We start from the raw sequence: 27733 nt of genomic DNA, 5'->3' as shown, positions 1-27733 counted from the left end.
ACTTGATTTTAGATTCATGGATAAGCTGCAAAGAAACAAAGCATGTTGTGCATGCTTACAGTCTCAGCACTGGGGGTGAGGAGAATACTGGGAGATGGAGAGGTCGAGGTCAGCCTCAACTACGAGTTCCAGGCCAGTCTGGGCAACTTGAAACCCTGTCTCAAAACTGGTGGGAATTCACCCCAAACAGCAAAGGTGGTATTCAAGCCCCTTTATATCCCATGTTGTTTTCCCTTTGTTGATACCATGTGTTAGTAACGTGCCACCATCAGTGGCCGACACTTATTGGCCATGCCTTACACAGACTTTCTTATTTTTTTTTTCCTTGTGTATGGTTTTTTTTTCATTTATTTTATTTAATTTATTAGAAAATTATTTTACATGTCAATCCCAGGTCTCTCTCCCCTTCTCCCCTGCCCCCCCCAACTAACACCCTGCCTGTGTATGTTTTGTGTTCATTTAGTCACCCTGTTTCCTTAGCTGTCTCTTGGCTGTCATAGTTGTCCCATCCATTTTTATTAGTTGCATCGATAAATATTCCATTATTTGGAATACTTATGCATTTGTATTGATCAGAGGCTGAAAACTACTTATTGGTTCAGCAAGTCAATGAAATTATTTTTATTTGTAACTTTAATAAACTAGTTACCACTCAGGACATTTTACTGGTTTTGTGTATAGTCTTAGGTTGTTACCTGTTATGGCCATTTCCCTGGTCAGTTATCCGAAGAAAGAAAAAGCATTTAAACACTAGACACAGAATACCTGGGTGGGTAGGGAGGAGGGAGTGACAACCCATATGGGTCCCGAATTGTTGTGAAAGGGCAAGCCCACAATTTCAGATGGACGAGGATGTGCATGGTGTATCCTTTCCTGTCTTGAGATACTACAAGCAGAAAAGCCTCATCTGGCTAACTAGATCAACAGATCATGGTCAGTAGGTTGTTTTTCTCCTTCTCCTTCCTTTCTTCGGGTGTGTGTGTGTGTTTGTTTTTGAGACAGTCTCTACATAACCCTCCGCTGGCCTGGAACTTACTCTGTAGACCAGGCTGGCCTCAAACTTAAAGATCTATATGACTGCCTCTGCCTCCCAAGAGCTGGGATCAAATGAGTATGCCAGCATGCCCAGCTTAAGTAGGGTCATTTTTAGTAGTAGAAGGTTGTAGTTAACATTATAAATCTCTTAATAGATGTATGTTTCTGCCAAGAGTAACCAGTAAGAATTCATATTCATATGCTACTTGCTTTGAATATTAAAATTTTGACTGGAAGTTGCAGCTCCCCAGTACTGCTAGGAACATAGCCAGCAGGTGGCAACAGTTACTGTATCATTAAAAATAGAGGTGCTGGCCCTGATCACACCTGGGTGGGTTGAGCCAAGGATGTAGTTCAGGATGTAGTTCAGTCTGGATGTAGTTCTACTCAGGATGTAGTTCAGTCTGGATGACATAGCAAGACTAATTCAAGAAACATAACACAAAACAGTAACTGGTTAGACCAGAGGTAGCATTTTTTGATGAAAGCAGTTTCAATTTCTAGGATTTTTTATAATGTATTTATTTTTATTGTATTGCATTGGTGTTTTGCCTGCATGTATGTCTGTGTGAGGGTTTCAGATCAGATCTTGGAGTTAAAGACAGTTATGAGCTGCCATATGGGTGCTGGGAATTGAATCTGGGTCTTCTGGGAGAGCAGTCAGTGTATTTAACCACTGAACCATCTCTCCAGCCCCAATTTCTAGGATTTTTATTTTCCTTGATAGATACAACATGATAACAGCAAGATAGAAATTACAGTATTGTCAAAAACTTTTAAGGGCACTCAAAAGTATCTTAGATACATTCTTGGTATCTTATACAATTGCTATGTAGCAAAGTGCCACACCTGACAGTCATAATTAGCTTCAGCCATTCCTGACATAAGCAGTTAACTTATATATGAAGCTCTCAAGTAGGATGAAGAAACACTATTGTACCCACTGATACCATTGCCTAAACTCAGCCTACTGATGGTTTGTGTTAAGAAAACTATGGTGTACCTTTTTGGTGTGGAATATTTTGTTTTGTTTTGAGTCAGGGTCTCACCATGTAGCTCTGTATATAACTTCGGACTGTTGGGTATTACAAATGCTAAGAGACCAAAGAAGATAAGCCAGCAAAGGAGACAGGGAGTGGCCAGTCATCTCAGAGCACCAGCTGTGTGATGGGGAAGCATGCCATATCTAAAGGGAGGTGTGATCAGCCTTGAGCATGCTGCACATAGGTCAATAACAGGAAGTCTAATGACTGACCCTAAGCAGTCCATGATTAAGGCACTGGGGAATGTTTGAGTAGGGTATGTGCATGCGTGTAGAATTTGGCGTGTGTTAGAAAAAGAATGGGGTGTCATAAAAGGAAAATAAGCTTAAAGTGAAAACCAAGAGCTCTTCCTAGGTCATTTGGAGAACTGAGGTCACAGGCTAACCTCCACCATAAAAAGGAAACAGAAAAATACACATCTGTCTTCCTTGTCTTCAGGGTGCCTTCACATCTCTGTGGCTTCCAGGCACCTCACAGCTCTCACTGAAACAGTGAGTGCAGGTGGCTGGGGTCAGAAAAGACCATAGGACCATGACTACCCTCCCCAACCCCCCCCCCCACACACACACAGAGCACAGACCCTGTTGTGCTTTGAGCAGAGGAAAGGAAGGGAGCCACTGAAACACACATTAGCTCCACACTTTGTTCTCAAACAGAAGCTCGACCTCAGGGACAATTATTTTGCTAGTTCCTTCTTTGGCCCATTACAGTAAGGGCAACTGGATGTCTCAAGGCCCCTCCAGCCTTCCTGTCTCACGAAGGCTGGGATAGGAGTAGGGTGAGGAAAGAGAACTGGGACATTTCCACCCCAGGGCCTTTCACCTACTGGGACAGATGGGGCTGGGGGGATGGCCACAAATGAAGTTTAATTAGAATGTTGCTCCTCTCTAGCAGGGGCCATCAGTGGGGCTCCTGAGAACCTGGATGGCCACTGAGAGCAGGAAGACTCAAACAATATAAGGATTTTTTAAAAGGAAACCCAGAGACAAGGGGGGGGGGCAAAACCTGGGAACTGGGAACTGGAGCCTCTAGCACAGCTCCAGCAAGCATTAGACGAAGGCTAATGCAAGTAACATGACTACATGAAGGACTTGCTGGCTTTAGCTCCTATGCCCAATCCAGCAGGTCCAGCAGGTCCAGTTTCCCATGTAAAATAATGCCAGAAGGGAAGTACACACAACACAAACATCAGATTCAGACTTGGATATGACAGACTTTGAAGTTGACTGAGAATTATAATTAACATACTAAAGTCTTCAATAACAAAACATATGAAAGAATAGAATTTCAGCAAGATATGAAACTAGAACTCAAAAGAAAGTTAAAAGTTTGGGTCTGGAGAGATGGCTCAGAGGTTAAGAGTGCTGGCTTCTCTTCTAGAGGTCCTGAGTTCAATTCCCAGCAACCACATGGTGACTCACAACCATCTATAATGAAATTTGGTGCCCTCTTCTGGCTTGTAGGCATACATGCCTGAACACTGTATACATAATAAATAAAAAAAGAAAAAAAGTTTTTAAAAAAGAAAGAAAAAAAGAAAGTTAAAAGTTAAACATTGTAAATGGCCACAAATGTTCTTGAGTGTGCTCATCAGTAGGCTGGACACAGCCAGGTAGGAATCTGAGAGCTTGAAGAAGTGTCAGTATAAACTGTCCTTGTGAGGCTTCTACTTGGTAGGAAATAAAACACCTGCCTGTAAGCAGTTCTAAGAAGAGAGTTGGGCAGAGTTTAGGGAATAGGGTTTGTAGTTCAGTGTATAAGAGGTGGGAAAGATGGCTCTGGTAAATGGCATTTGAGAAGGGGAACCAGTAGGCTGGGCTCTGTTTCCATCTCTCTTGAGCAGAGGTATTCTGTAGATGATGACATACACTTATGTCCACACTGCCATTTTTTTACTAAACAAAGTGAAACTTACACATTTTCTTCATTCCTGCTGAGACATCTGTGTCTTTCCCCTTTGTGAATATTAGGCTTGCTGTTGTATAGATTCAGCCTGTCCTTATCAACTATGTTATTGAGATAGGGTTTTGCTGTTTGGCCCAGGCTACCCTTGAATTCATGATCCTCTGACTTAGCAAAGCCTTTCTTATCAAACCTGGTATGGCCAGTAGGGGAAAAAGAAATCCCATTCAGCTGGCTGCTTTGTCCTCTGAACACTGCTGCACACACCTTGAGAGCATCTTCTAAGATTCTTACAGGCCCCAGCATGATCTCTGCCCCAAAAGAATGATATGTTCTTCTCGAAGGAGCTCAAGTTGGCACAGGGGTGCATATCCCACTTGACTACAGAGGCACTGGGGTATTTTGGAACAATCTTTTTGTACACTGTGAAGATGTGTCACCTTGATTGGTTTAATAAAAAGCTGAATGGCTAATAGCTAGGCAGGATTTCCAGGCACAGAGGATGCTGGGAAGAAGAAGTGGGGAGTCTCTAGGAGATGCAGAGAAAGCATGACATGTAGGAGATGAGGAACAAGCCACGAGCCATGTGGCACCATATAAATTAATAGAAATGGGCTAATTTAAGTTATAAGAGCCAGTTAGAAACAAGCCTAAGCTATCAGCTAAGCTTTCATAATAAGTCTGTCTTTTTTTTTGTTATTTTTCGTTTTGTTTTTTTGTGAGTTGGTGACCCAAAGAAGGGATCAGCAGACAATTGCTGTGCTTGTGAGACTAGGGTATGAAGTTGTATGCTTTTTTTAGTCTTCATTAGTTTATTTAGGGGTGTGTCTTAGTCACTGTTCTATTGCTGTGAAGGAGCACAACAACCAAGGCAACTCTTTTTAAGATTTATTTTTACAGTGTTCTGCTTGCATCTATGCGTGTAGGCCAGAAGAGGGCACTAGATCTCATTACAGATGGTTGTGAGCCACCATGGTTGCTGGGAATTGAACTCAGGACCTCTGGAAGAGCAGCCAGTGCTCTTCCCTCCTAGCCATCTCTCCAGCTCCCCCAAGACAACTCTTAGAAAAGCACCTAACTGGGGGTTGCTTAGTTTCAGAGGTTAGTCCATTGTCATTATGGTGGGGAGCATGGTGACATGCAGCCAGGCACAGGGCAGTAGCTGAGAGCTACATCCTGATCTGCAGGCAGAGATTCTGCGCATGGCCTGGGCTTTTGAAACCTCAAAGCCTATCCTTAGTGACTGGCATCCTCAAACAAGGCCACACCTCCCAATCCTTCATTCAAGTAGCACCACTCCCTGGTGACTAAGCATTCAGATATATGAGCCTATGGATACCATTCTTATTCAAACCACCATAGGGTCCATGTTCACTCCTTACTAGATGCTGTTCCTGCTCATTATTTATCAGTTCTGTGTCGACCTGTCGAGCCATAGTCTTGCTAGATTTGCTGACGGACCCTGACTTTCAGTTACTCTCCAGGGGGAAAATAGGGTTAGGAGGCAGCTCTTAAAATACTTCCCAAAGCACTGAACTCATCTTCCTTTTTCAGTTTTGTTTAACCTCAGTCTACAGTAAACACTCCCTCCACACAAACCCTTCCTGTACCATTTATTGCTTCCCATTGTCTTAGTACTCTTAAGATTACCGCGTGTGCCCAGAGATGAACTGTAATCCGTGATGGTAAGATTTCTTCATTCAAGAAAGCACCAGGGCAAAACGCAGGCCAGAGCGAGGTCATAGGAACCCAGCTAGTGCGGCCAGAGAGAAGGGGCTAGGGTCTCCACGTGCAGCCCTTAAGAACCTTCCCTTACGTCACCCCGGCTTTCCTTCACCATGCCCTTATGGGCGAGTCCCGGGCCCACCTGGCACCTGTCCCGGGACTATTGGGCAGGGCTAGGGTGTCTCCCTACATAGTACCATTTGGTATTCATACACATTTCTCCAAATGTAGGCACTGAGAGCAGAGCCGGGTCCTGTGTGCAGCATCTAGGCAGCATCCACCCTTAGCCCCCAGGGTCAAGAACAAGAGTCAGGCTGCAGACTATAGGCTGTGACCCACACTCTCCCCTTCTTCCAACACATGTCTACAGGGGTTGCCCAAATACATTTTCAGACGATAACGTTCTGCACTCTGGGGAAGTTTTGAGTAAGAATGGCCACCATAGGCTCATATATTCAAATGTCATGGTTCCCAGTTAGTGGACTATTTAGGAAGGATTAGGAGGTGTGCTCTTGTTGGAGATATGTCAATGGGGATGAGCTTTCAGGTTTCAAAAGCCTGCACCAGGCCTAGACTCTCTGTTTGCCTCCATCCTGCAGATAAGATATAAGTTCTCAGCTACTGCTCCAGCATCGTGCCTGCCTGCTGCCACACTCAGTCATGATGATGGTCAACTAACCCTCTGAAAGTGGAAGCAATTCCCAACTAAATGGTCTTTTTTTTTTTTTTTTTTTTTTAGTTATGTATACAACATTCTGCTTCCATGTATATTCGAACACCAAGAGGGCACCAGATCTCACAACAGATGGTTGTGAGCCACCATGTGTTTGCTGGGAATTGAACTCAGGACCTCTGGAAGAGCAGCCAGTGCTCTTAACCTCTGAGCCATCTTTCCAGCCCTAAATGGTCCTTTTTCTATAAGTTGCCATGGTCATGGTGTCTCTTCACAGCAATGGAACAGTGACTCAGGAGAAGGTCAAAATTCACAGATGACACATTTTATTTGAAAATATTAGATTTAATAGAAAATATCACATTGTAAACAAGTCTATTGATTCATTAGCTTAACAAAGAACAACAGCACAATCACATATAAAAACTAAACAAAGATGCTGGTACTAAGCACAGTACTTCCAGAAGAGCCTGGGCCAGGATCTGAAAAACCTCTCCTGAGAAAAGGCAACTGTCACTTCAGACAGACACAAAGAACAGAGGAGGAGGCAGCAACCACTCCACAGAAGCGGAGAAGATAAATATAGGCCTAGCAGGGGAGCCTGGGAAGGGGGCTTGAAGAACAAGTGGGCGAAGGTTGTACTTCTAACTCTCTGAGACCATCAGAGAACACCTTGAAAACCTGAGAGGTGGGAATGACAGGGTGATTTAAGCGAGGAGACAATACTAACATACTAACGTGTGTATAATCTTGTCACTCAACTCTGATGACGCAGGAGAATACATTGCGTGTATGGGGCGTGCCAGCTCTCCATCTTGGGTAAACGACACTGAATCATGGCGGTGTCTTCCACCTGAGTGGTCCTCCATACTAGGGAGTATGTAAGAATTCTTTGAGAATAACCACAGCTCTGGTGGGAAAAGGACTTCCACCTTTCTCCTGATGGAATCTTAAGAACAAGACATGGGTGGCCTTTGGAAACTCTGAGTTTATCTGTGGAAGCCACCTTAGCTCTCCCCCCATGCCAAAACCTACCCAGAAAACCTGTTTGTAGAAAGGCTAGCTATTGCTAGCCAGAAAAGAAGATCCAGGCTATGGGAGCAAGTGATAGGCTTCTCCCTAAGGTACTTGGTTCCTACAGGAAGGAGATTCCTTGTGCATAATTCGGGTTCTGGAAGTGTGTTCTTTAGAACAAATGTTCTCAATGGTCAGGCCTGCAAAGGAGGGGCTTTCAAGACTCCAAAAAGACTGTGTCCAAAGTGCACAAGACCTAACTAACCCCTGCCCACTAAAGAGGAGGCACACACACAAATGGAACTTCTCAGTGGGAGTGTGCTGGCCATGTGTGTCAGGGCAGGAGAACTGAGAGTCCTCACTTGGGTATGATGACAGTCAATGATGAAGATCTTCTCTATTGTTACAAAAAAATAATGATAAGGGGCAGAAGGTTGGGGACATAGCTCAGTAGAGCACCTGCCTGGCATGTGCAAGGCCCTAGGTTCAAACCCCAGTACTGAAAAAGAAAGGTCAAAGTTTTAAACACTGTTCTCCATAGCTAAACTCAATGTTCCCCACAGCCAGTATGTTCCTAGCCAAGGGTCTGCAGCAACCATAGTGTATTGAAGCAAAGTAATTCTACTCTCTTACAATTTCCAGAAAGACCCGCCTGTCTTCTTCTGAGGTACTCAAGTGACTTGGCACAGGCTAGTCACTGTATGGCTTCTTAGCAGCCTGGCTTTTCTGAATTTCCTTCTCCTTGATACTGTACAGTGGGTCCACCAACTTGTTATGAACAAGCATTAAACCTGTAACAAATTTAAAGCAAACAGTAGTCAATGCAGGCAAAGGCGAAAGTTCCACAATTGTCAAGAGGAACACAGGCTCTCAAGTGGCCCCAGCAGACCTTGATCTCTGTGATCTCCAAACACTCAACACAGTTGATTCTGGGGATTGATAAGAGTTTACAACTGTGTCAGTCCAACCACTGTGAATTAATCTTTTTAGCAAAGGGTAAATTCTAATTTAGCTGCTTAATGAATTAGGCCTCTCACATAAGTTTGCTTACAACTGGGGTTTTACCATTACCGGACAGGTACTCTAGAAAAGCTACACCCTAAACTGTCCTAGTAGGCATCCTCGAAACAAAGGTTCCTAGCTAGCTGGTTTAGTGCCCCAGCTACAGGAGCAATGCCTGTATGAGGATTGACAGGGAAAATGTGAGGCTCCATGTCTTGCAAGATTACCACAGCCCTATGGTTTGTACCTACATCTCCTTGTCTCCTCAGTCACCATTTTTAGAGATAGACCCTACCAGTCATGAACGGAAAAAGGAATGACCATATTGTGGAACTGTTAGGGCTTGATTATTGTTTAGTTTATTATGGTAGGTGGTGGGCCAGCAAGATGGCTCAGTGGGTAAACGTGCTTGCTGCTCACCACCTGAGTCCAATCCCCAGAACCCACATAAGGATGGATGGAAAGAACCAATTCCACAACTTCCCTCTGATCTTCATACACCCCCACCCCCACGGCACGCACGCACACCTCTCTCTCTCTCTCTCTCTCTCTCTCTCTCTCTCTCTCTCTCTCACACACACACAAAACATAGGTGCTGATTAAAATGGCTAGAGTAAGCAGAGTAAGCTGGGTGTGGCAGTAATGACTCTTAATTCCAGCACCCTGGAGTCTGAGGCAGGATTACTACTCTAAGTGGAGGCTATGAAGTGAGAGAGATCCTGTCTGAAAACTAAAACTAAAACAGGTGCTGTGTGTGGTAGTGCATTCCTTTAATTCCAGCACTCAGAAGGCAGAGGCAGGCAGATCTCTGTGAGTTCAAGGCCAGCCTGGTCTACAAAGTAAGTTCTTGGTCAGCCAGAGCTGCACAGTGAGACCCTGACTCAAATAAAGCAAAGCAAAAAAAACCTAGAATGAAAGCCAGATCCACACCTCCCTGCCTCCCACCCAAGCCTACCTGGGGCTTTCTCCACTGCCTGAGCCTTACCTTTGAAATATTTGACCGTCTTCACTTTCAGCTCCAAGGTGGCATCCTCATCACACACAAACACAGTACGGGGATGCTGTTGGAAGGCAGACACAGTCCACATATGATTCACGCCTTCCTCAATGGCCTTGTACAGAGCAAAAGCCTTGTGAGCGCCTGTGATGAGGATCATCACCTGGGGATCAGAAAACAGGCCAATGATGGAGACCCAGCAGCATAGGAAGCCATGGTGGGAGTCATCTGGGCACCCGAGGTGGACTCTCACAAAGGTTGTCCCTACATCTGCTCTTTCCAGTTCAGAGCATTGAAGACGCTACTGTGACTGGCATGGCATTTTCTGTTTATACAAGGCAAAGCCACATTCCAGAGCTAAGATACCAAGAGCACACTGCTGAAAGGTGACCCTGAGGAACTCAGCTCTACAGATGTCCATTCATCCCAATGTCCTCCACTACCACCTCTAAGCAGACAACAGGATCACTCTTCCTTCCCTTTTTTTGAAAAATTTAAGACAGGGTCTCACTACGTATAGCTCAGGCTGGCCTAGAACTCGATCTGTAGACCAGATGGGCCTTGAACTCCAGATCTGTCTCCCTTGCCTCCTCAGTGCTGGTATTAAAGGCATGCACTACTACTGCTCCTCTCAAAGAACTGAACACAGAGGCACAAGGAGGCGACTTTGGTTCCAAAAGCCTTAACATACATTCCACCCTTGGTCCATTTTCCAGGTCAGAAGCCCTCTCTGGTGTGCCTGGCCTCTAAATCCTTGTACTTCCAAGAGGCAAGCAGACCCTGAGGGACTGATTCAGGCCACCCAGTGGAAATCTAGGTACCATAATTCACTAAAGTTCACTGGTTTAGATGCTTACTCACAGACTTGAGCAAAGAAACTGGAAAGTAACTGTCTACAGCCATTTCCCACTGAGTATAATACCTGAGAAAGAAAAAGAAAATGCCTCTAAAATTCAAACACATGAGCTAGAGAATGGCTCAGCAAGCAATGGTGCTTGCAGCCAAGCCTGACAACTTGAGGGTCTATCCCAGTCCTACATGGTGGAGAACTGACTCACAGAAGTTGTCCTATGAGCTCCATGAGAGTGCTATGACATGCAATTGCATATGCATAGATACAGACACAATGAAAAATGACTTTGAGACAGTGTTGGCGCACACCTTTAATCCCAGCACTCAGGAGGCAGAGGCAGGCAGTTCTCTGTGAGTTCAAGACTAGCCTGGTCTACAAAGCGAGTTCTAGGACAGCCAAGGCTTCACAAAGAAACCCTGTCCAAAAAAAAAAAAAAAAAAAAAAAAAGGAAAATATGACTTTGAAAAATAAAGTATAATTCAAACACAGTAGAAAACTGAAACTACAAAAAAAATTAAATTACAATGATACCTGATTTTCTAAGAGAAAAACCTTACTACATTCTAATCACATTTATTGCCCTCAAGCCAGGGCTATAGACACTGTATCCTTGGGTTGTAGGAAGAGAGTCCTTTCAAACAGTAACCAAGCACAGAGACCAAGTATCTGCTAGGTAGGTACCCAGGCAGATACAATTCTTAGTCCTCCACCTGTGGTGCCTGAAGCCTCTGCCCACAAGCTATACGAAAGAGGTACACAAGCAGAGAGATCTAGGCCAGTCTCTGGTCCCTGAGGCACAGATAAAATGCCCAGATGATTGCCCTCCCCCCAGGAATGACCTTACCTCCAAAGGCAAAAGAGAAGCAGTGTCAAAACCAGCTTGGATTTTAGCTTTATTTATGAAGAATTCAGTTAATAAGAATGTATACTTGGTGCCTGTATAGCTGAAAATGAATAATAAAATAACCCCTCTCTCCAACCTTAGCCAAGGCTGGCAGGCAGAGCCTTGAATCCTTACCTCTCTAGCATCCATCACAGTGCCTACACCCACCGTCAGGGCCATAGTGGGCACCTTGGCAAGATCGCCATCAAAGAATCTAGCATTGGCCAGGATAGTGTCCATTGCCAGAGTCTTCACACGGGTCCTGGACACCAGACTGGAACCCGGCTCATTGAAAGCAACATGTCCGTCAGGGCCGATGCCTGTGGAGATGGGAGAGCAGTGCCATGAGTCCCAGGGACCAAAAAGTTAAAAACAACAGTCTCTCCTGCTCTAAAAAAAAACAAAACAAAACAAAACACTTTGAAAATTACATTTCTTCTCTCATTTATACCCTAAGTCAGCTCTACCTCAAACATGTGACCTCCCTCCCCATCTCTTCTACTTAAGGCACACACAGACTCTGGTAACATGTTTCCATCCACCATCAATTAGCTCAGAATTGTGTAAAATAACTTCCTTTCCACTCCAAGACTGTGGGGAGGTACAACTTCTCCCTCCCTCTTGCCCAGAGCTGGAATCCAGCAAACCAAACTGTAGGACCTGCAAAATCCTGCCCTCCCCTCTACTAGTTCTTTCTTCTCTTTCTTCTCCCTTCCCCTCCCCCCTCTCTCCAGAGTCTCTCTTATGTAGCCATGCTCACCTCCAACAAAGAGTTCGATCCCGCCCGCAGCCCGAATCTTCTCCTCAAAGGCATCACACTCGACCTGCAGGTCAGCCGCATTCCCATCCAGAATGTGGGTGTTTTCAGGGTGGATGTCAATGTGCTTGAAGAAATTATTCCACATGAAGGAGTGGTAGCTCTCTGGGTGCTCTCGAGGAAGACCTGTGGGACCAGGGGATACTCAATCAGGCCAAGGCTAAGCCAGAGTCCTTCTCCCAAGGACAATACTGGGAGGTCACACTGGCTGCAGTGTCCCTTAGGAAACTGTCCATCTGAACCCCGACCATGTAGGACAGACTGGGCTGGTGTGTAATCAACCATGGCCATTATCAATGACTACAGAGTGGGCTGAGCTGTAGCTACATATGGGGAGGGGGTGGCTGGGAACTGGGAAATCTCATTCTGATCCCCACTGTAACTCAGTGGTAGGGCACTTGCCTAGCATGTGTGAGACCATCAGTTTGATCTTTTGCATCAGCTTGGGGTTGGGGGTATACACATTCATCACCTTTTCATAAGGGAATGGTCACAAGCTGGAGTCTAGGAACACTGTGCAGTTAGAGGTGGCTTGCCCACCTGGGTGGCTAAGACTGAGTCCATGGGGAATGGAAGCAACCACATTCTTTACCCTGGGCCTTCTATCTCACCCCTCATTCCATCATTCCCCATTAAACCTAAACTCCTCCAACTTAAACATTAGTAGTTGGAGAGAATATCAGAGCTTCTCAAACTGAAAGATGTTTAAAAAGAATTTTAATGTAAAGAGTATTTAAAACCAGCACTTAGCCAGGAGTTGGTGGCACACGACTTTAATCCCAGCACTCAGGAGGCAGAGGCAGGTGATCTCCGTAAGTTTGAGGCCAACCTGGTCTACAAAGTGAGTTCCAGGATAGGCTCCAAAGCAATACAGAAAAACCCTGTCTCAAAACAAACAAACAAACAAACAAACAAACAAAAAACAAAAACAAAAAACCCAGCACTCAGGAGACAAAGGAAGGTGGACGATCCCTAGAAGTTCAAGGCCAGCCTGATTGACATAGTAAGTTCCAAGCCAGGCAAGGCTGTATAGTGAGTCTCTGTCTTAAAACACTTGAAACATTTTAAATCAGAGACCAAGAATGTTTGTCAGTGGTAGAGCACTTGCCAGGCATACCCCAGGTGTTAGGTTCAATCTTTAGCTATGCCAAAATCAAAGGAAAATTTGTCTCAAAACATATTTAAAAGCAGGGATGGCCAAGAGGTGGTAGCAAATGCCTTTAATCTCAGCATTGGGGAGGCAGAGGCAGGTGGATCTTTAAGACCAGCATGGGCTACAGAATTGGTTCTAAGACAACGAGGCTACTTAATAAGATTCTGTCTAAAAAGTACAGATGGCAAGATGGCTCAGCGTGAAAAGGTACTTGCCCCCAAACTTGATGGCCTGATCTCGAGGACCCAGATGATGGAAGGACATAACAGACTCCAGCAAGTAATCCTCTAATCTACACACACACACACACACACACACACACACACACACACACAATAAATTGATGTAATTTTCAATATACATTTAGTCTTTAAAATGAAAGAAATTACTGTGCACAGCAGTACACACTTGCAATCCTAGCACTCGAGAGGAAAAGTGGGAAGACCACAAGTTCCAAGCAAGACTAGGCTACACAGCAGCAAGATCCTATTTCAAAAAAAAACAAAAGGAAAAAAAAAAAAAAAAAAAAACCTCTGGTACATACCATAAACAGATGAATGGTTTGTGGAGAAGCCAGGCACAAACAGCAAAATGCATTCATTACCTGACTCACATCCTGCCTGGAGAAGTTAGGTTCAGGGGAACAGAGTGAAACAGTGGTTTCTAGCACCTTGAGAGAAGGAAAACTGGTGAGCAGTCTGACAGGGTAAGAGTTCTGAAGAGGAGCCACAGTGGTATCAATGCACTCGAGACTTCTGAACTGTACATTAAAAAGTGCTCAAGAAAAAGATGTCTGTGGCGGTTTGGGTGGGAGTATGAGTGCAGTGCCCATGGGGGCCGGAAGAAAGTGCTGGATCCTTTGCAGCTGGAGTTACAGGTGGTTTTAAGTCACCTGAGGTGGGTGCTGGGAACTGTACTTGGGTTCAGTATGTGTTCTTTTTTTCTGGTAGGGAAGGGGATTGAGACAGGGTCTCCCTGTGTTGTCCTGGCTATCCCAGAACTTGCTATGTAGACCAGGCTTGGCCTTAAACTCACTGAGATCCTACTACTTCCATCTTCCTAGTTCTGGGGTTAAAGCTAGTGTGTGTTCCTAACCACTGAGCCATCTCTCCAGCCTTGATTTTGTGCTTTTCATCCAGAAATGTCTGTGTTTCCCAAGCTGTCGTCAGTCCCCTGGGCTAAAGCAACACCTGTCTTATCCACCCTTTCCCTGACCCCAGTAGTTGGGCTACTTCAAAATATCCAGTTTTAAAGATGGTAAATGTTTATTTTACCAGGTTTCTGTTTGTTTTTTAACATTTAAAATGAAACCACTGGGGCTGGAGAGATGGCTCAGTGGTTAAGAGCTCTGGCTGTTCTTTCAGAGGTCCTGAGTTCAATTCCTAGCAACCACATGGTGGCTCACAACCATCTGTAAAGAGATCTAGTGTCCTGTCCTCTTCTGGCCTGCAAGCATACATGCAGACAGAATACTGTATACATGATAAATAAATAAATCTTTTTTTTTTTTTTAAAATGAAACCACTGGGTGACAGGAGATGATGGAAGACAAAAGGCACAAGTCTCAGCCTCCACCAAGGGTACTTGACAGAAAAAGGAGCTGAAGGATACACATAAGAAAACAGTCCAGACACTGAACCTGGGTCCCAGGATCTCATCTCCAAGTGTTCCAAAGAGAAATGGCATGGAGTTGAGGACCAAGCAGTGGGAGGAAAGCACCTTCATATTTAGTAAGTATTCAATAAAATGTCTGCTATGCACAATAAGCCTCTGCACCAATCATGGCCTCTCTTAACACAGCTACTTAGATAAGCCCCATTTTATAGCTGAGTAAAGCAAGGCTGCAAGAGACGAGCACTACTACCTAAGCCATTCCTCTCTAAGGCTGAGCCTGTGAGAAGGGGCATGAGTGCCCTATGATGGGGAAGAACAGGAGATACTCACCCACATACTCGTCCATGTTGAAGGTTTTCACATATTTAAAGGACAGGTCCCCATTCTTATAGTACTCAATCAGCTTCTGGTAGCAGCCAAGTGGGGTGCTCCCTGTGAGAACCACAAAGATGAATGTCACATCTGCAGTCCCACCTATGCGCCAGCCTCACTTACCACCCATTTCCTTCATGCTCGGTATCTAATGCCCATTAGACTGTTACGCTCCAGAGGACAGGACTGTTAGGGGCTCCAGGGGCCAGCCACACAGCTACAGAAGTCACTAATATCTGAGTGAGTACGAGACTTGATTACTGATGTGATGTTCTAGGAGAGACCACCGTGTAGAAATGGGGACACAATAGAGATGTGAGCTGTGACAGGGTCACCTGTACTTCAGAGTTCAGGGAAGACTTATCAAAACAATAGCAAAGTCCTGGGTTGAGTCTCATGAGCAGGTATGCAAACAAACTGCAGGACCACAGAGAGTAAAAGCAAGCTGATGGACCCCATCGCTAGCTACACTGCAGAAAAAAAGAACAAAAGACACAAGAACCCTGATTGGATATTGGGTTAATTTAAAACTAACCTTCCAAGATGGGGGTGTGGTCAAGGGGGAGGCTTGAAGACCCAGGATTAGTCCCTAGCCAGGCCTACTGACAAGGAGAAGGAAAGAAAACCTAATGTAGCCTATTGGGGAAAGGTTCTGAACATAGGCTGGGTATCAGACAACACTGCAGAATGCTATGCAGACTTGTCTCTAGGACTGCTGTCATGATGGGGAGTTATGAACAAATGTCCTCATTCTAGGGAGGTAAGGGCTGCAAGATTTAGGATAAAGTGTCATGATATCTGCAACTTACTTTTATGTGGCTCCAACAACACATTACAAGGGTAGATAGCAAATGTGCCAAGGCATTAATTGGTGATTCTAAGGAAACAGTACTATTCTATTCTGCTGATTTCAATTCTTTTGAATATTTGCAATAATTTCAAAATAAAAAGATGGGGAAGGAGCTGGGCGGTGGTGGTGCATGCCTTTAATCCCAGCACTCAGTAGGCAGAGGCAGATGGAGCTCTGTGAGTTCAAGGCTAGCCTGGTCTACAAAGTGAGTTCCAGGACAGTTTCCAAAACCACAGAGAAACTCTGTCTCAAAAAACAAAACAAAAAAGATGGGGGAAGGGAAAAACTCAACCTCATCTAGCCTAGATCACTCACCTTCCAAAACCCAACAATGTCTTCTTCCTGCCTCATAGGCTGTTCAAGCCTGTCCTGGGCTTCACCTCAGGGTCTTTGCACCACTGTCCTCTTTATAGGCGATGCTCTTCCTTCAAGTAACTTCATGACTAGCTCACTTCTTCAGGCTTTCCCTCAATACTGCTTTCCCAGAGACCTTCTCTGCCACCACATATGACACAACTCCCGGATAAGCACACTCCACAGCTTTTCTTCTGTGTTGTTTTTTCTCTTCTCTTGTTGCCTTCTAAAATACTCTATATTTTGTTAACTTGTTTACTCTCTCTTTTCTCCACTATAATTTAAACTTTAAGAAGTAGGAATTTATGCCCTTTTTTTTATTTTTTATTTTTTTACCTTAACTGCTTGGCTTACAGCAGGCACTCAAAAACTTATCTACTAACTGGGGCTGGAGAGGTGGCTCAGCGGCTAAAAAAAATGTACTTAATGGGCATGGTAGTGCATGCCATTAATCCCAGGACTGAGGAGAGAATCAGGCAGATCTGAGCTTGAGCCCAGCCTGGTCTACATAGCCAGCTCCATGACAGCCTAAGGCTTCTTAGTGAGACCCTATCTCAAAAGACAAAAAAGATTTCCTTTTAATTATGTGTATCTGTAGGAATGTGCATGTGAGTACAATGGTCTAGAGACTCCAGAAGAGGGCCTTGACTCTCTCGGAGCTGGAGTGAACACACTAATATGAGTGCTGAGAAATGAACTCAGGTCCTCTGCCAGAACAGTGGTGCTCTTAACTGCTGAGCCATCTCTCCAGCCCTAAGATTGGTTTTAAACTTTTGATATGGTCTTTAAAAATCAAAAGAATATTTCATGACATATGAAAATTATGTAAATTCCAACTTCAGTGTCTACTAATAAAGTTTTATTGACATGTAGTCATACATATTGTCTGTGGCTGTTTTCCTTTCTACAGTGGCAGAATGAGGAGCTATAATATTGAAGCCTGAAAAATTTACTGCTTAGGTAATTTACTGAAAAAGTTTGAAGGCCTCTTTCTAGTGGATGGATCAGATAAAACCACGAAGACCTCTCCCCACTTGTGAAAGAAATATTCAGGATACTTTTCTAAGGCACCAGACCAAAATATCTTCCTGTAAAAGTAATATTCTGACTTTTTTCAGAAGACATTGGGTTTTATAATCAATTAAGCTTCATGCAAAATTATTTGAATGACTAATTTCTCAATTCTCCCATGACCAGTACTTAGCTAGTACCTCCTACTAACAGGAATTAATCTCATAAAATGAACATCTCAGGGAACCAGGGTAGAGTTAAGATGTCACACCTGCTCAAGGACCAGCCTGCCTCCATCCCAGGCTTAAAAGTCATCTATAGTAAGGACAAACTAGGTTCATTCCTGTTTATGATTAAACCTGTTTCTCAAGGATTGGGCTATGACCCACCTGTAACCTTAACTACAAATGGTTCTATACTGCCAGTTCCAGGAATGGCAATCACATCTTTGTTTCAAAAAGCTATTTATAACCATCTCGAAATCTTACCTTTGTTTCAAAAGGTTACACGACCCCCCTATGACTACCTTGTTATGACTACCTGCTGTGATTACTTTGTTTTGTTCACCTGTAATATTCTGCTCCCATAACCCTGCCTACCCCCCACCCCTCCCCATTTGGAAGCCCCCTACCCCTGAGCTCTATAAAAGCCTAGTCTTCCTCACATCCAATACTGCCCTCCAAAATCCCAACTTTGGGAAAGACAGCCAGCTGGCCAGTTCCTGGTGTGCCTCTAAACTAAGCTTGCTTTAATTAGACATTTGTGGAATTGGTTTTTCTTAGGTCTAACACTACCTCACCAAGATTTCTTCTGTTCCAGGAAGCCACTGAACCAACCCATACAGGAAGCCAGGTGCCTTTCCTCTCTATATGGAGGACACCACATCAACAATACTTCAATCCATCTTTTAAAGTTTCTGTCCGCCCCTACCCATACCACCCTCTCTTTCCCACAGCATACCAGTGGGGAGCCCCAAGGTGAAGTATTTGTCAGGCCCTGGGTTAAACTGGATGATGCGGTTCCTAATGTACTTGGCCGCCCACTCACTGGCCTGTGAATAGTGTTCCAGGATAATCAGCTTCATCTCGTCCTGCAGCATGGAGATAACAAGCTGAATTAAGGGAAAGACAGGGGGCAGAGAAGGCTGGAGATGGGGGCAAAGTCCCTCTAACTTGGCCAAAGCCTTCTCCTCCCAGCTCATAGGTGAACAACAGGCTGGGCTGGGTGCCATGCCGACCACCAGGAGGCGGTACTTTGGGGTCAGTTCTTGGCTGGGAACGGCCTCCCAACGCCCCAGAATTTTCTGGGCCCGTTCCTTCCGGAATAAAACGGGATGGTCAGTGCCTCCTCGACCTCACGATAGGGCGCAGTATTATGAGAGGCCGCTCGAGAACCACACAGCATAGAGTCGGCGAGCCACGGTCACCTAGCAACAGGGCCGGTTCATGCCCACATCCTCATCCTCACCCAGGTCGGGTCCTCTGCCTCGGGCTCCCTTCGCTACCAGAGCTGCCGCGGGGTCACCTTGGGGTACTAGAGGAGGAGGGGGCGAGTCCTGGAGGGGGGTGCGGTGCTTCTAGGGTCCTTAGTTTCCCCCAAAGTACCAAGGGCTGCAGGTAACCCTGCGGCAGGAGGGCTAGTGGCTTGCCGTCCGTCCCCCACCCAGACTGCGCTCGCGTTACCCTTCGCCCCGTCAGTGACCCAGGTCCGGGGATCGCGGGCTCCCGCTGGGTCGCTCCCACTTACACGCGCGCTTCCCGCGGCTGCGGAGGCTACTGTACTGACGGCTGGGCCCGCGCGGGTCACGTGGCCGCGAGTCACGCGGTGCGCGCGCCGCCAGCTGACTCAGGCGGCCCTGCCCTGCCCCGACTGCGGCCTCCTGACCTGGGGGTGGAGGGAGGCAGTGTGTGTGTGTGTAAACCTAGATGTGATGTTAGTGCAGAGTGGAGCGCGGCGACCTGGTGGAGGGGGGCGGGAGAGAGAGAGTGGGAGAGAGAGAGGAGAGGGAGGGAGGGGGGGGTTAGTGCAAAGTGAACTCTGTCTGGCTGCGACACTGGCCCAGCTCAGCCTGAAGTGGGGTGCACACAGACACCACAGTGGCCCTGTATAAGGGTGCGTGCGGGCCTTAGGAGAGTCACATTCTAAATGACTAAGCACTGGCCATGCTTTTAAGGGGCTTTTGACACAGCTTAATCTGCAGCTAAACCTGGTTATAAGTATGTGGGTTTTTTTTTGTATGTTTGGTTTGGTTTTTTTCTCATCCACGGGATTCTGACCTGGAAAAGGACTTTTTTGTTTGTTTGCTTTGCTTTGTTTTTCAAGACAGGGTTTCTCTGTGGCTTTGGAGGTTGTCCTGGAAATAGCTCTTGTAAGACCAGGCTGGTCTCAAACTCAGAGCCTCCCTAGTGCTGGGACTAAAGGTGTATGCCACCACCGCCCGGCCGAAAAGGACAATTTTTTAAAGGTACGGTTCTGCAGACTCATGATGACTACAGAGTGGAACAGACATACAACAGCAGTCAAAGGGTCCCTCCGTGTGCTCAAGTCACCAGGAAGCTGGGCTAAGGGCACACTCACTGTCCTTTCAGTAATCTCATTTGTGATGCCTCTGGATACTGTTCCCTTGCAAGTAGTCAGATTGGTTACTTATGCCGAAATTCTTGGATGTTAGCCACCAAGAGATGGAAATCAGAACAAGAAGAGTAAGGAGGGCCCTTTCCATTTTATATCCACCCTATTTCCTGGCTGGCTGGCTGGCTGGCTGTGTTTAAATTTTGTAGTATCATGTGTGTGTATACATGAAAACGAAAAGTTTCTGCCCCAACTATACACAACAAAATAATGATTGCACTCAGTGTACATCCAAACTTTTTCTCTTCTCTTCTCTTTTCTTTTCTCTTTCTTTCTTTTTCTTTCTTTCTTTCTTTCGGCAGGGTCTCTCTACATAACTAACGCTAGCTGTCCTGAAACTCACTCTGTAGACCAGGCTGGCCTCAAACTCACAAAGACCAGTCTGCCTCTGCCTCCCCAGTGCTTGGATTAAAGGCATGAGTCACTATAGCACGATAAATAAAAGACCCAGAGACAGATATTGGGGTTCAAGCTGAAGATCAGAGAAGCGAAACAGCCAGCCACAAGCTCTTACCTCTCTACCTCACCTCAAACTGATCCCAACCTTACTGTTCTTCAAATTCACTCAGACTGCTATGCCCTCCTCAGTGTGGCTAGAAACTAACTCAGACTGAGTCCCAGCTCTGAGACCCTGCTCCTGTTTTATATATCCCCCTAATTGTGGGATTAAAGGCATGTGATCCCAGGTGTTGAGAACACCTTTATGTAAGATGTTTCTTTTAGAACTGGATCAATTTTGTGTAGTCAATGTGGCCTTGAACTAACAAAGATCTGTCTACCTCTTAATCCCGAGTCCTGGGATTAAAGGTGTTTTCTACCATCTCCTAGCTCTGTGGCTGCTGGGATTAAAGGTGTGTATCACCACTGCCTGATCTCTATAGCTTGAGGCTGGCTTTGCTTTCTGAATTCTCAGGCACGCTTCAATAAATCATAAATAATGTATCACCACAAGCCACCATATAGGAAACCAAAACAGGAGCCACATTGTTATACATTCTTATTAAGTCTCCATACCTTGCAAGAATAAGCGTCTGTTTCCTAAGCCTTTAGCCCTTGGTCCCTTACTCTTCTGTCCAGGTGCTAAAAGCCTATTATCTCCACAGCTGTTTTCTATCAGCCTTAACTCTTCCCCATAAAAGGGACCTCAAAAGCTAGTGAGCAGCTACTCTCTGAAATCTCAACTTTGTAGCACAAATAATAAAAACCCAGAAACAAATATTGGGGTTCAAGCTGAAGATCAGAGAAGCAAAGCAGCCAACCACTAGAGAGTTCATACTTCTACCAAGGATCAGACCAAAGTAGGACGATCCTGTCCTTGGAGTGACTGTAGTCTGCAATGCTCTTCACCAAACCTCAGGCTCCCTTATATTCCTCTCTAGTGCTGAGATTAAAGGTATGTTATCCCAAGTGCTGGGATCAAAGGTGTGAGCTCTGTTTATCTTTTAGACTGACTCACTCTCCTCTAGGGTGGGCTTAAACTCACAGAGATCCATCTGCCTCATCTCCTGAGTCCTGCGATTAAAGGTGTGTACCACCACTGCCTGTCTTCTATGGCTAACTAGTGGCTTAGTTCTGCATTCTGATCTTCAGGCAAGCTTTGTTAAATTACAAACAAAATGTCACTACACAATTTTGGGAGAGACAACCCATTGGCCACTTCTAAATACAGTTTGCTTTAATCAGACAGTTGTAGGTTGCTTCCCTGCCCCAGGTCTAATACACAGCTGGTCTCAAAATTGTTTTAATATACCTATATTGTTGTTTTACATATGTGATAATAAACTATAGTACATTGAAAGTCAGGTATTTGTCCTATAGTGTATCATTTAATGTTGACGACACCCAATAAGGAAAGTTTGCTATTACTCTTTTAAGCTTAGTGAGAAAAATTTACTTTGCCAAGGGCACAAATGACTTTCCTAAACTCCAAGTCATGAACATCTGTCTGAGTCCCAAAGCCATAGTTTTCACTAGCCTACACTGCATCTTACCTGCTGTGATTTTGGACACTTTATATATCAACAATCATCTATCTTACTCTTCTAGTAAGTGCATATATGTGTGTTCACATGTGTTGGAGAACAACCTCAGGTGTTGTTCTCTGGAGCTGCCCACCCCATCCCTACCCGCTTTTAAGATTTATTTTTTTAAATTTATGTGTAAAGGTTGTGTGCAGGTACCCATAGAGGCCAGAAGAGGGCTGTGGTGCCCACGCCACGACTAAGTCTGGGTATCAAAAAAGCTTGGAGATTTAATTAAATGCAGAGACATCCAGCCACTTGTGCTATGTGCGTCCCTCCAACTTTATTCATCGTCTTTATTCCAGGGGGAGAGCAGCCTTATATACACTTACAACACAGTGGGAAAACCCCAGGTGTAAGAGCGCATAGAAGAAGAGCTCCTGTTTTCCCAGGTGTAGTGGTGTGAGGCCGGGGCTGTAAGCCAGGACTAGAAAACAGGATGCACCTGTGGCTATTGGCTGACAAGCAACTCACAGAGACCCCATGGAGGCTGGGGCCCAACAGAATCCCCTGGTGCTGAGGCAGTAAAGTTCCCTGACATGAGTGCTGGGAACTAAACTCAGATCCTCTGCAAAAGCAACAAGCATTCTTAACTGCTGAGCCATCTCTCCAATGGTCTTCCTTGTTTTTTTTCTTACAGATATATTGTATTTTAAACTATGTGTCTTTGTGGGTGTTGCACACCTACAGAAGTCACAGACAACAGAACCCCTAGAGTAGCAGTTCCAGGCCATTGTGAGCTGCCTAATGTAAGTGCTGGGAACCCAACTCTGGTCCTTTGTAAAAGTATCTAGCACTCTTAACTGTTGAGCCATCTCTCTAGCACATGTCCACCCTTTTTTTTTTTTTTTTTTTTTTTTTTTTTTTTTTTGAGATAGGGTATATTAGTGGGAATTTGGGAGTTCACTGCCTCAGCTAGGCTGGCTGGTGAGCAAGCCACAGGCATCCTCATGTCTCCACCTCCCTACTGAGATTACAAACCTTGCCCATCTTTTTACTTAGGTGCTGAGGATCAAACTTGGGTCCTCATATTTGCTCAGGAAACCATTCACTGACTGAGCCATTTCCCCAGCCTCTTCGTCTTATTCTTTGATCAACATTGGAGTCTATTTAACTTCTGAGGGCATTTGGGAAATTCCCATACTTGAGTTAGGAGGAAGGACTTGTGTGGTCAGCAGAAACCCTTTCTACTATATAGGGCTTTGCCAAGAGCTTTGGTAACCATGTGTCTTAGTTAGGGTTACTAGTTCTGTGATGAAACACCCTGACTAAAAGCAACTTGGGGAGGAAGAACAAGAACTCAAACAGGAACTCATGCAGAGGCCATGGAGGATGCTGCTTCCTGGCTTGCTCTCCATGCTTGCTCAGCCTGCTTTCCTATAGAACCTAGGACAACTAACCCAGGTCTGGCTCCACTCACAATGTGCCAGGCTCTTATACTTCAATCACTAATTAAGAAAATGCCCTACATGCTTTCCTGCAGCCTGATTTTATGGAGGAATTTTCTCAGTTGAAGTTCCCTCTTCTCAGATGACTATAGTTTGTATTAAGTTGACATTAAACTAGCCAGCACAGTTGACCCCTTGTCAACTTGCCACATAACTGCAACCTTTCCTTTTTTGTTCATACCCAAGGTAACACGTTAATAAAGACATAACAATATAAAGTATTTTACAAAAAAAAAAAACATGGGCTCAAGTGACCCTTTCAAGACTCAGGTGTGACTGTTAACATTTTATAATGCACATATTTATATGTGGCCTCATGGTTTTTGGACAGTCAAGACTATCAGTTCTTAACCTGTGGGTATCAACACTTTGGGGTTGATTGACCCTTTCATGGGAGTCACGTATCAGATACCCTGCATATCAAATATTTACATTGTGATTCATAACAATAGTAACATTACAGTTATGAAGTAGCAACAAAAATAATTTTATAGTTGAGGGTCATCACAACATAAGGAACTGTATTAAATGGTCGTAACATTAGGAGAGTTGAAAACCACTGTCCTAGACCATGGTAAGCTCTCATATCAGGGAAGATCTTCTAAATCCATCTGGCTTTCCATTAACAAAAGTCTGAAGGAGTCTCAGTCTGTCTTTTGGTGACATGGACTTCCTCAAACCATGAGGTGACTGTTAGGTCGAAAGGAAACTCCAATTCCCCGAACTTCAAACGGGAGCCCAAATATCCAGAAATGAACTCACACGAACTATAGGAGGATTTCTGGTGGTTAGATAAAAGCCAGTATTCCTCTGGCAGAGGGGACATATGGCTACCTGGGAGCCTATCAGCATATCAGACCTCATGCTGACATCACAAATACCTGCTACAGGTTTCAAAGTCCATGGTAGCATCATAGCCCTTCTAACCTTCTTCCCTACCCTAATGCCTCCAGCTCACAGCCTCTCCCAACACACAGTTTCTCATTCCCCTTATAACCCTGCTGTTCTCACTATGTTTTCTCTATTCTCTATCCCCTGCTATTCTCCCCTCTCTTACGGATAGTCCTGGCCATGTCCAGTCTGCTGTCCGTGTCCAGGCTACTACTTTCTCTGCTCTTGATTCCTTCAGATGCCTCTGGCTGTTGTCTCATATCTACAATAAAAACCTTCCCCTTAACCATCCTAAGGAATTGTCATGTCATCATGTATACAGTGACTATATTTAGTTCTCTTGACCAGTTTTACTGCGGACAGACCTAGAGGCTCATTTTTCTCTTCCACAGACTATATTCATGATGATCTTGTCTGCTGAGAGCATAGGTGGTGGAATCCATGGAGTACATACCTTTACAATCTCAGGAACTTGGTTTTTGGCATCCCTAAAGTCAGTATTTTTTAACTGCTTTTAAATGTAATCAGAAATTGCATCTCAGTATGAGGACTGTAGATGTTCCGACACCAATCTCCAAAGGCATCCAGAAGCACCGGCCTGGCCTGCAGCATCTACATCCAGATCTTTCCCAAAAGAAGAGGGTGACTCTGCAGCTGACCCCATCTCCCTTGAGTTATCCCTTCTGGAGGGAACCAGTATCTGACCTTTGTTAAGCCTGGAAATCCTGGAGTCAGCTAGCTTGGAGAGAATCAGAAATGTCTCATGCTTTTGAGGCAGTAACTCAAGCAAATGGTCACTTATCATCTACAGTAGTGCTAAATATATTCACAATGCTGTACAGTCAATCTCTAGAACTTTTTTTATTTTTGAGACATGGTCTTGCTACATAGCCCAGGCTGGCCTTGAGCACAAACACACTCACTACCTTTTTTGAGGTCCTAGAGATTGAACCAAGGACTTCATGTTTGCTTGGCAAATGCTCTCCCACTAAGCTATACACCCCAGCTCAGGGTCTTGCACTCTTGGTCCTCCCATCTCAGCTCTCCAAGTGCTGGGATTACAGGCCTATATCTCCATGCTCCAACTGTAAACTTTTTCATTTGGCCAAACTGGAAGTGTATACCCACTAACAACAGCTTCCCATTTCCTCTTTGCCTCTGCCCTACCCACCCATCCCCAGTCCCTGACAGCTACTTTTCTACTTTCTGTTTTTGGTCTTTGGCTATTCTAGATTGCTCATGTAAGTAAACAAAGCATTATGTGTTCTTTTGTGCAGTGTTGTGCTGCTAGATGACTCTCCAGGGGAAATATAAAATTAATATCTGCCTCCAAACTGAGATGGCACCAACAGTCCAAAGAATGACTCATTCAAGCTTACCTGCTGGGTAAAATGAGTTTATTTGGGTTACTTACAGATTGGTGAGTTTAGCTGATCACACATGGCTACAAAGCCTCTGTTTTCTATGACTCAAGTGCAAGCTTAGCTTTGCGCACCACCCAGTGTCAAGGCAACACAGACAGGGCCAGACTCTGGCAAAAGTATCTGTTCACATGTCTTCTGACCTTTCTCTTATCAGGGAGTCTCTGGTCTCAGCAGACTGTTTGACTGTCTTGTTTTATTGCAGTCTGGCCAGTATATCAGATAAATTGTAGCTTGCAACAAAATGGAGTCACCCTGGCTGGGATTCAGAAGGCTAGTCTCAGTACATTGACTTGTTTCATGTAACAGTGTCTGCATGGTTCACTCGTGTTAGAGTGTGAATTTCCTCCTAAGACAATAATATTTCACTTTATAAACATACTTTTAGATACCATCCATCAATTTATCTGTTCAATTCTAGTACACGTGTAACAGTATCAGAACTGCTAACCCATACAACCCCTGGGAAACAGCTTTATGAAAGAGCACAGGGCTAGGTGCCAACTGCTCTAGGCTTTAAGATGGTGATGAGCTCCACTCATTTCCAAAAATTCTTAAAGTGCTTTCTCTGAACTCCCTTTAAGTATGATTGTTTCAAACATTTTACTACAGTGATATTATAAGCCTCTCAAACCACACAAGTGGCCAGGCCCCTCCCACAAGGACCTCTAACTGCCAGGTTCCACCCACAGAATACTCTGTCCTAACTGCTGGACCCTGCCCCAACCTACAGAGTAAAAAGCGCAATCTGTGGACATGAAATCCCACTAATCACCAACCTGGAAAGCTCCACCCTGAAAAGTTCCACTTGCTTCCCAGGAAACTCTACACAAGCCCTGTATTCTGTTCAGTTTGCTGCGGTTTCTTGTTCAAGCAGAGGCAGCCGCCCTCCTGGTTTTTTCCCTCCCAATAAATCTCTTGTGTGAGGTTTGTTGTGCAGTGTGACTTTGTGATATTCCTTGGCTTCTGGCTGCCAGAATACCTTTCCATCCAACCTGTAATGCTTACAAATATGGTAAGTTACAATGTTCATATGTATGCTAACTCTATGCCTTAGCTTTGTATTGCTGTAACAAATGTCTAGGATAATCAACTTCTTTAAAAAGACTGGGTGTTTGTGTGAGCGTGTGTGTGCGCGTGCGTGCGTGCGTGCGTGCGTGCGTGTGTGTGTACATGCATGAATTCAGGTGCCCTCAGAGTCCAGAAGAGGGCATCAGATCCTCTGGAGCTGGAGTTATATGCAGTTGGAAGCCACCTGACCTAGGTGCCAGGAGCTGAGCTTGTGTCTTCTGCAAAAGCAATATAAAAAGTCTTACAGCTGAGTCATTTCTACAGCCCCAAGATAATCAGCTTATATGAAGGGAAGGTTTTGATTAGATGTGATTCAATAGTGAAGTGCTTGCCTAGCATGTGTGAGGTCCTAAGTTCAACCCTCAGGAAATACAGAAGTGAGGAAGGGAGGGAGGAAAGGAGGGAGGGAGAAAAGAGAAGGAGAAGGAGGAGGAAGAGGAGAAATGATGTGGGTCCCACCGCAGCCTGGGTTCAAGTACTGAGATGGGGAAAGGGCGTCGAGGAGAAGAAATTGTCCGACCACCAGATGAGTTTCACACAAGTGGCCAGCCCCAAGCCATCTTTATTTACACATCAAAAACAAGCATATTTTTTCATGCTAACAAGTTTTTGCCATCCTCAAACATTAGCCTCCAGCAAAACCAAATATGTCAAATGTTTTTTCTCAACTTCTACATCAAAACATCTTTAATCCAAAACAACACTTATCATTTTGCTGGCTTGGTCAAATATCGAGCCAGGTACATTCTGTCTTTACAAAACTAAAAGGTGATTGACATAAGCGCACATTTTCAAGATCAACAATCCTGTTCAAAGCATATTTAGAGAAATAGGGGTAATCTGCCTCCGATCCTGTCAGCACTGAATCAGAACAGCTCCTAAGGTCTGGAGTGAAAGCTGGCAACCCCAGACAAGAGACCTGAAAAGCATCAGCTCCCAAGAATTTTAGGGG

The 27733-nt window shown here is 44.8% G+C and overlaps 1 protein-coding gene and 1 long non-coding RNA gene across 4 annotated transcripts; one reads left to right on the top strand and one right to left on the bottom strand.

Moving 5' to 3' along the window:
• Positions 1 to 6687: 6687 nt before the first annotated feature.
• Positions 6688 to 19199, bottom strand: Gnpda1 (glucosamine-6-phosphate deaminase 1). 3 transcript variants are annotated; one of them, XM_027398023.2, is made up of 7 exons: positions 19045 to 19199; positions 18259 to 18388; positions 15042 to 15143; positions 11888 to 12070; positions 11263 to 11447; positions 9380 to 9554; positions 6688 to 8183 (listed from the first exon to the last, which is right to left on the bottom strand). In XM_027398023.2, exons 2-7 carry the CDS (start codon positions 18380 to 18382, stop codon positions 8083 to 8085), a joined length of 870 nt encoding a protein of 289 aa, XP_027253824.1. In that variant the 5' UTR covers positions 18383 to 18388; positions 19045 to 19199; the 3' UTR covers positions 6688 to 8082. The 3 variants fall into 3 exon arrangements, with proteins under 3 accessions (XP_027253824.1, XP_027253825.1, XP_035296052.1); XM_027398024.2 differs by having other exon boundaries at positions 18981 to 19112; XM_035440161.1 differs by lacking the exons at positions 18259 to 18388; positions 19045 to 19199 and adding an exon at positions 16249 to 16626.
• On the top strand, positions 18415 to 26636 carry LOC113833696. Its single transcript, XR_003481813.2, has 3 exons — positions 18415 to 18769; positions 22591 to 22699; positions 24682 to 26636. It is a non-coding gene; the product is annotated as an uncharacterized LOC113833696 (long non-coding RNA).
• The last annotated feature ends 1097 nt before the right edge of the window (positions 26637 to 27733 follow it).

Source organism: Cricetulus griseus, chromosome 2 (assembly GCF_003668045.3).
Source record: "Cricetulus griseus strain 17A/GY chromosome 2, alternate assembly CriGri-PICRH-1.0, whole genome shotgun sequence".
Taxonomy (NCBI): domain Eukaryota; kingdom Metazoa; phylum Chordata; class Mammalia; order Rodentia; family Cricetidae; genus Cricetulus; species Cricetulus griseus.
Note: the sequence above shows the minus strand (reverse complement) of the source record. Positions and strands in the feature narration are given on the sequence as shown.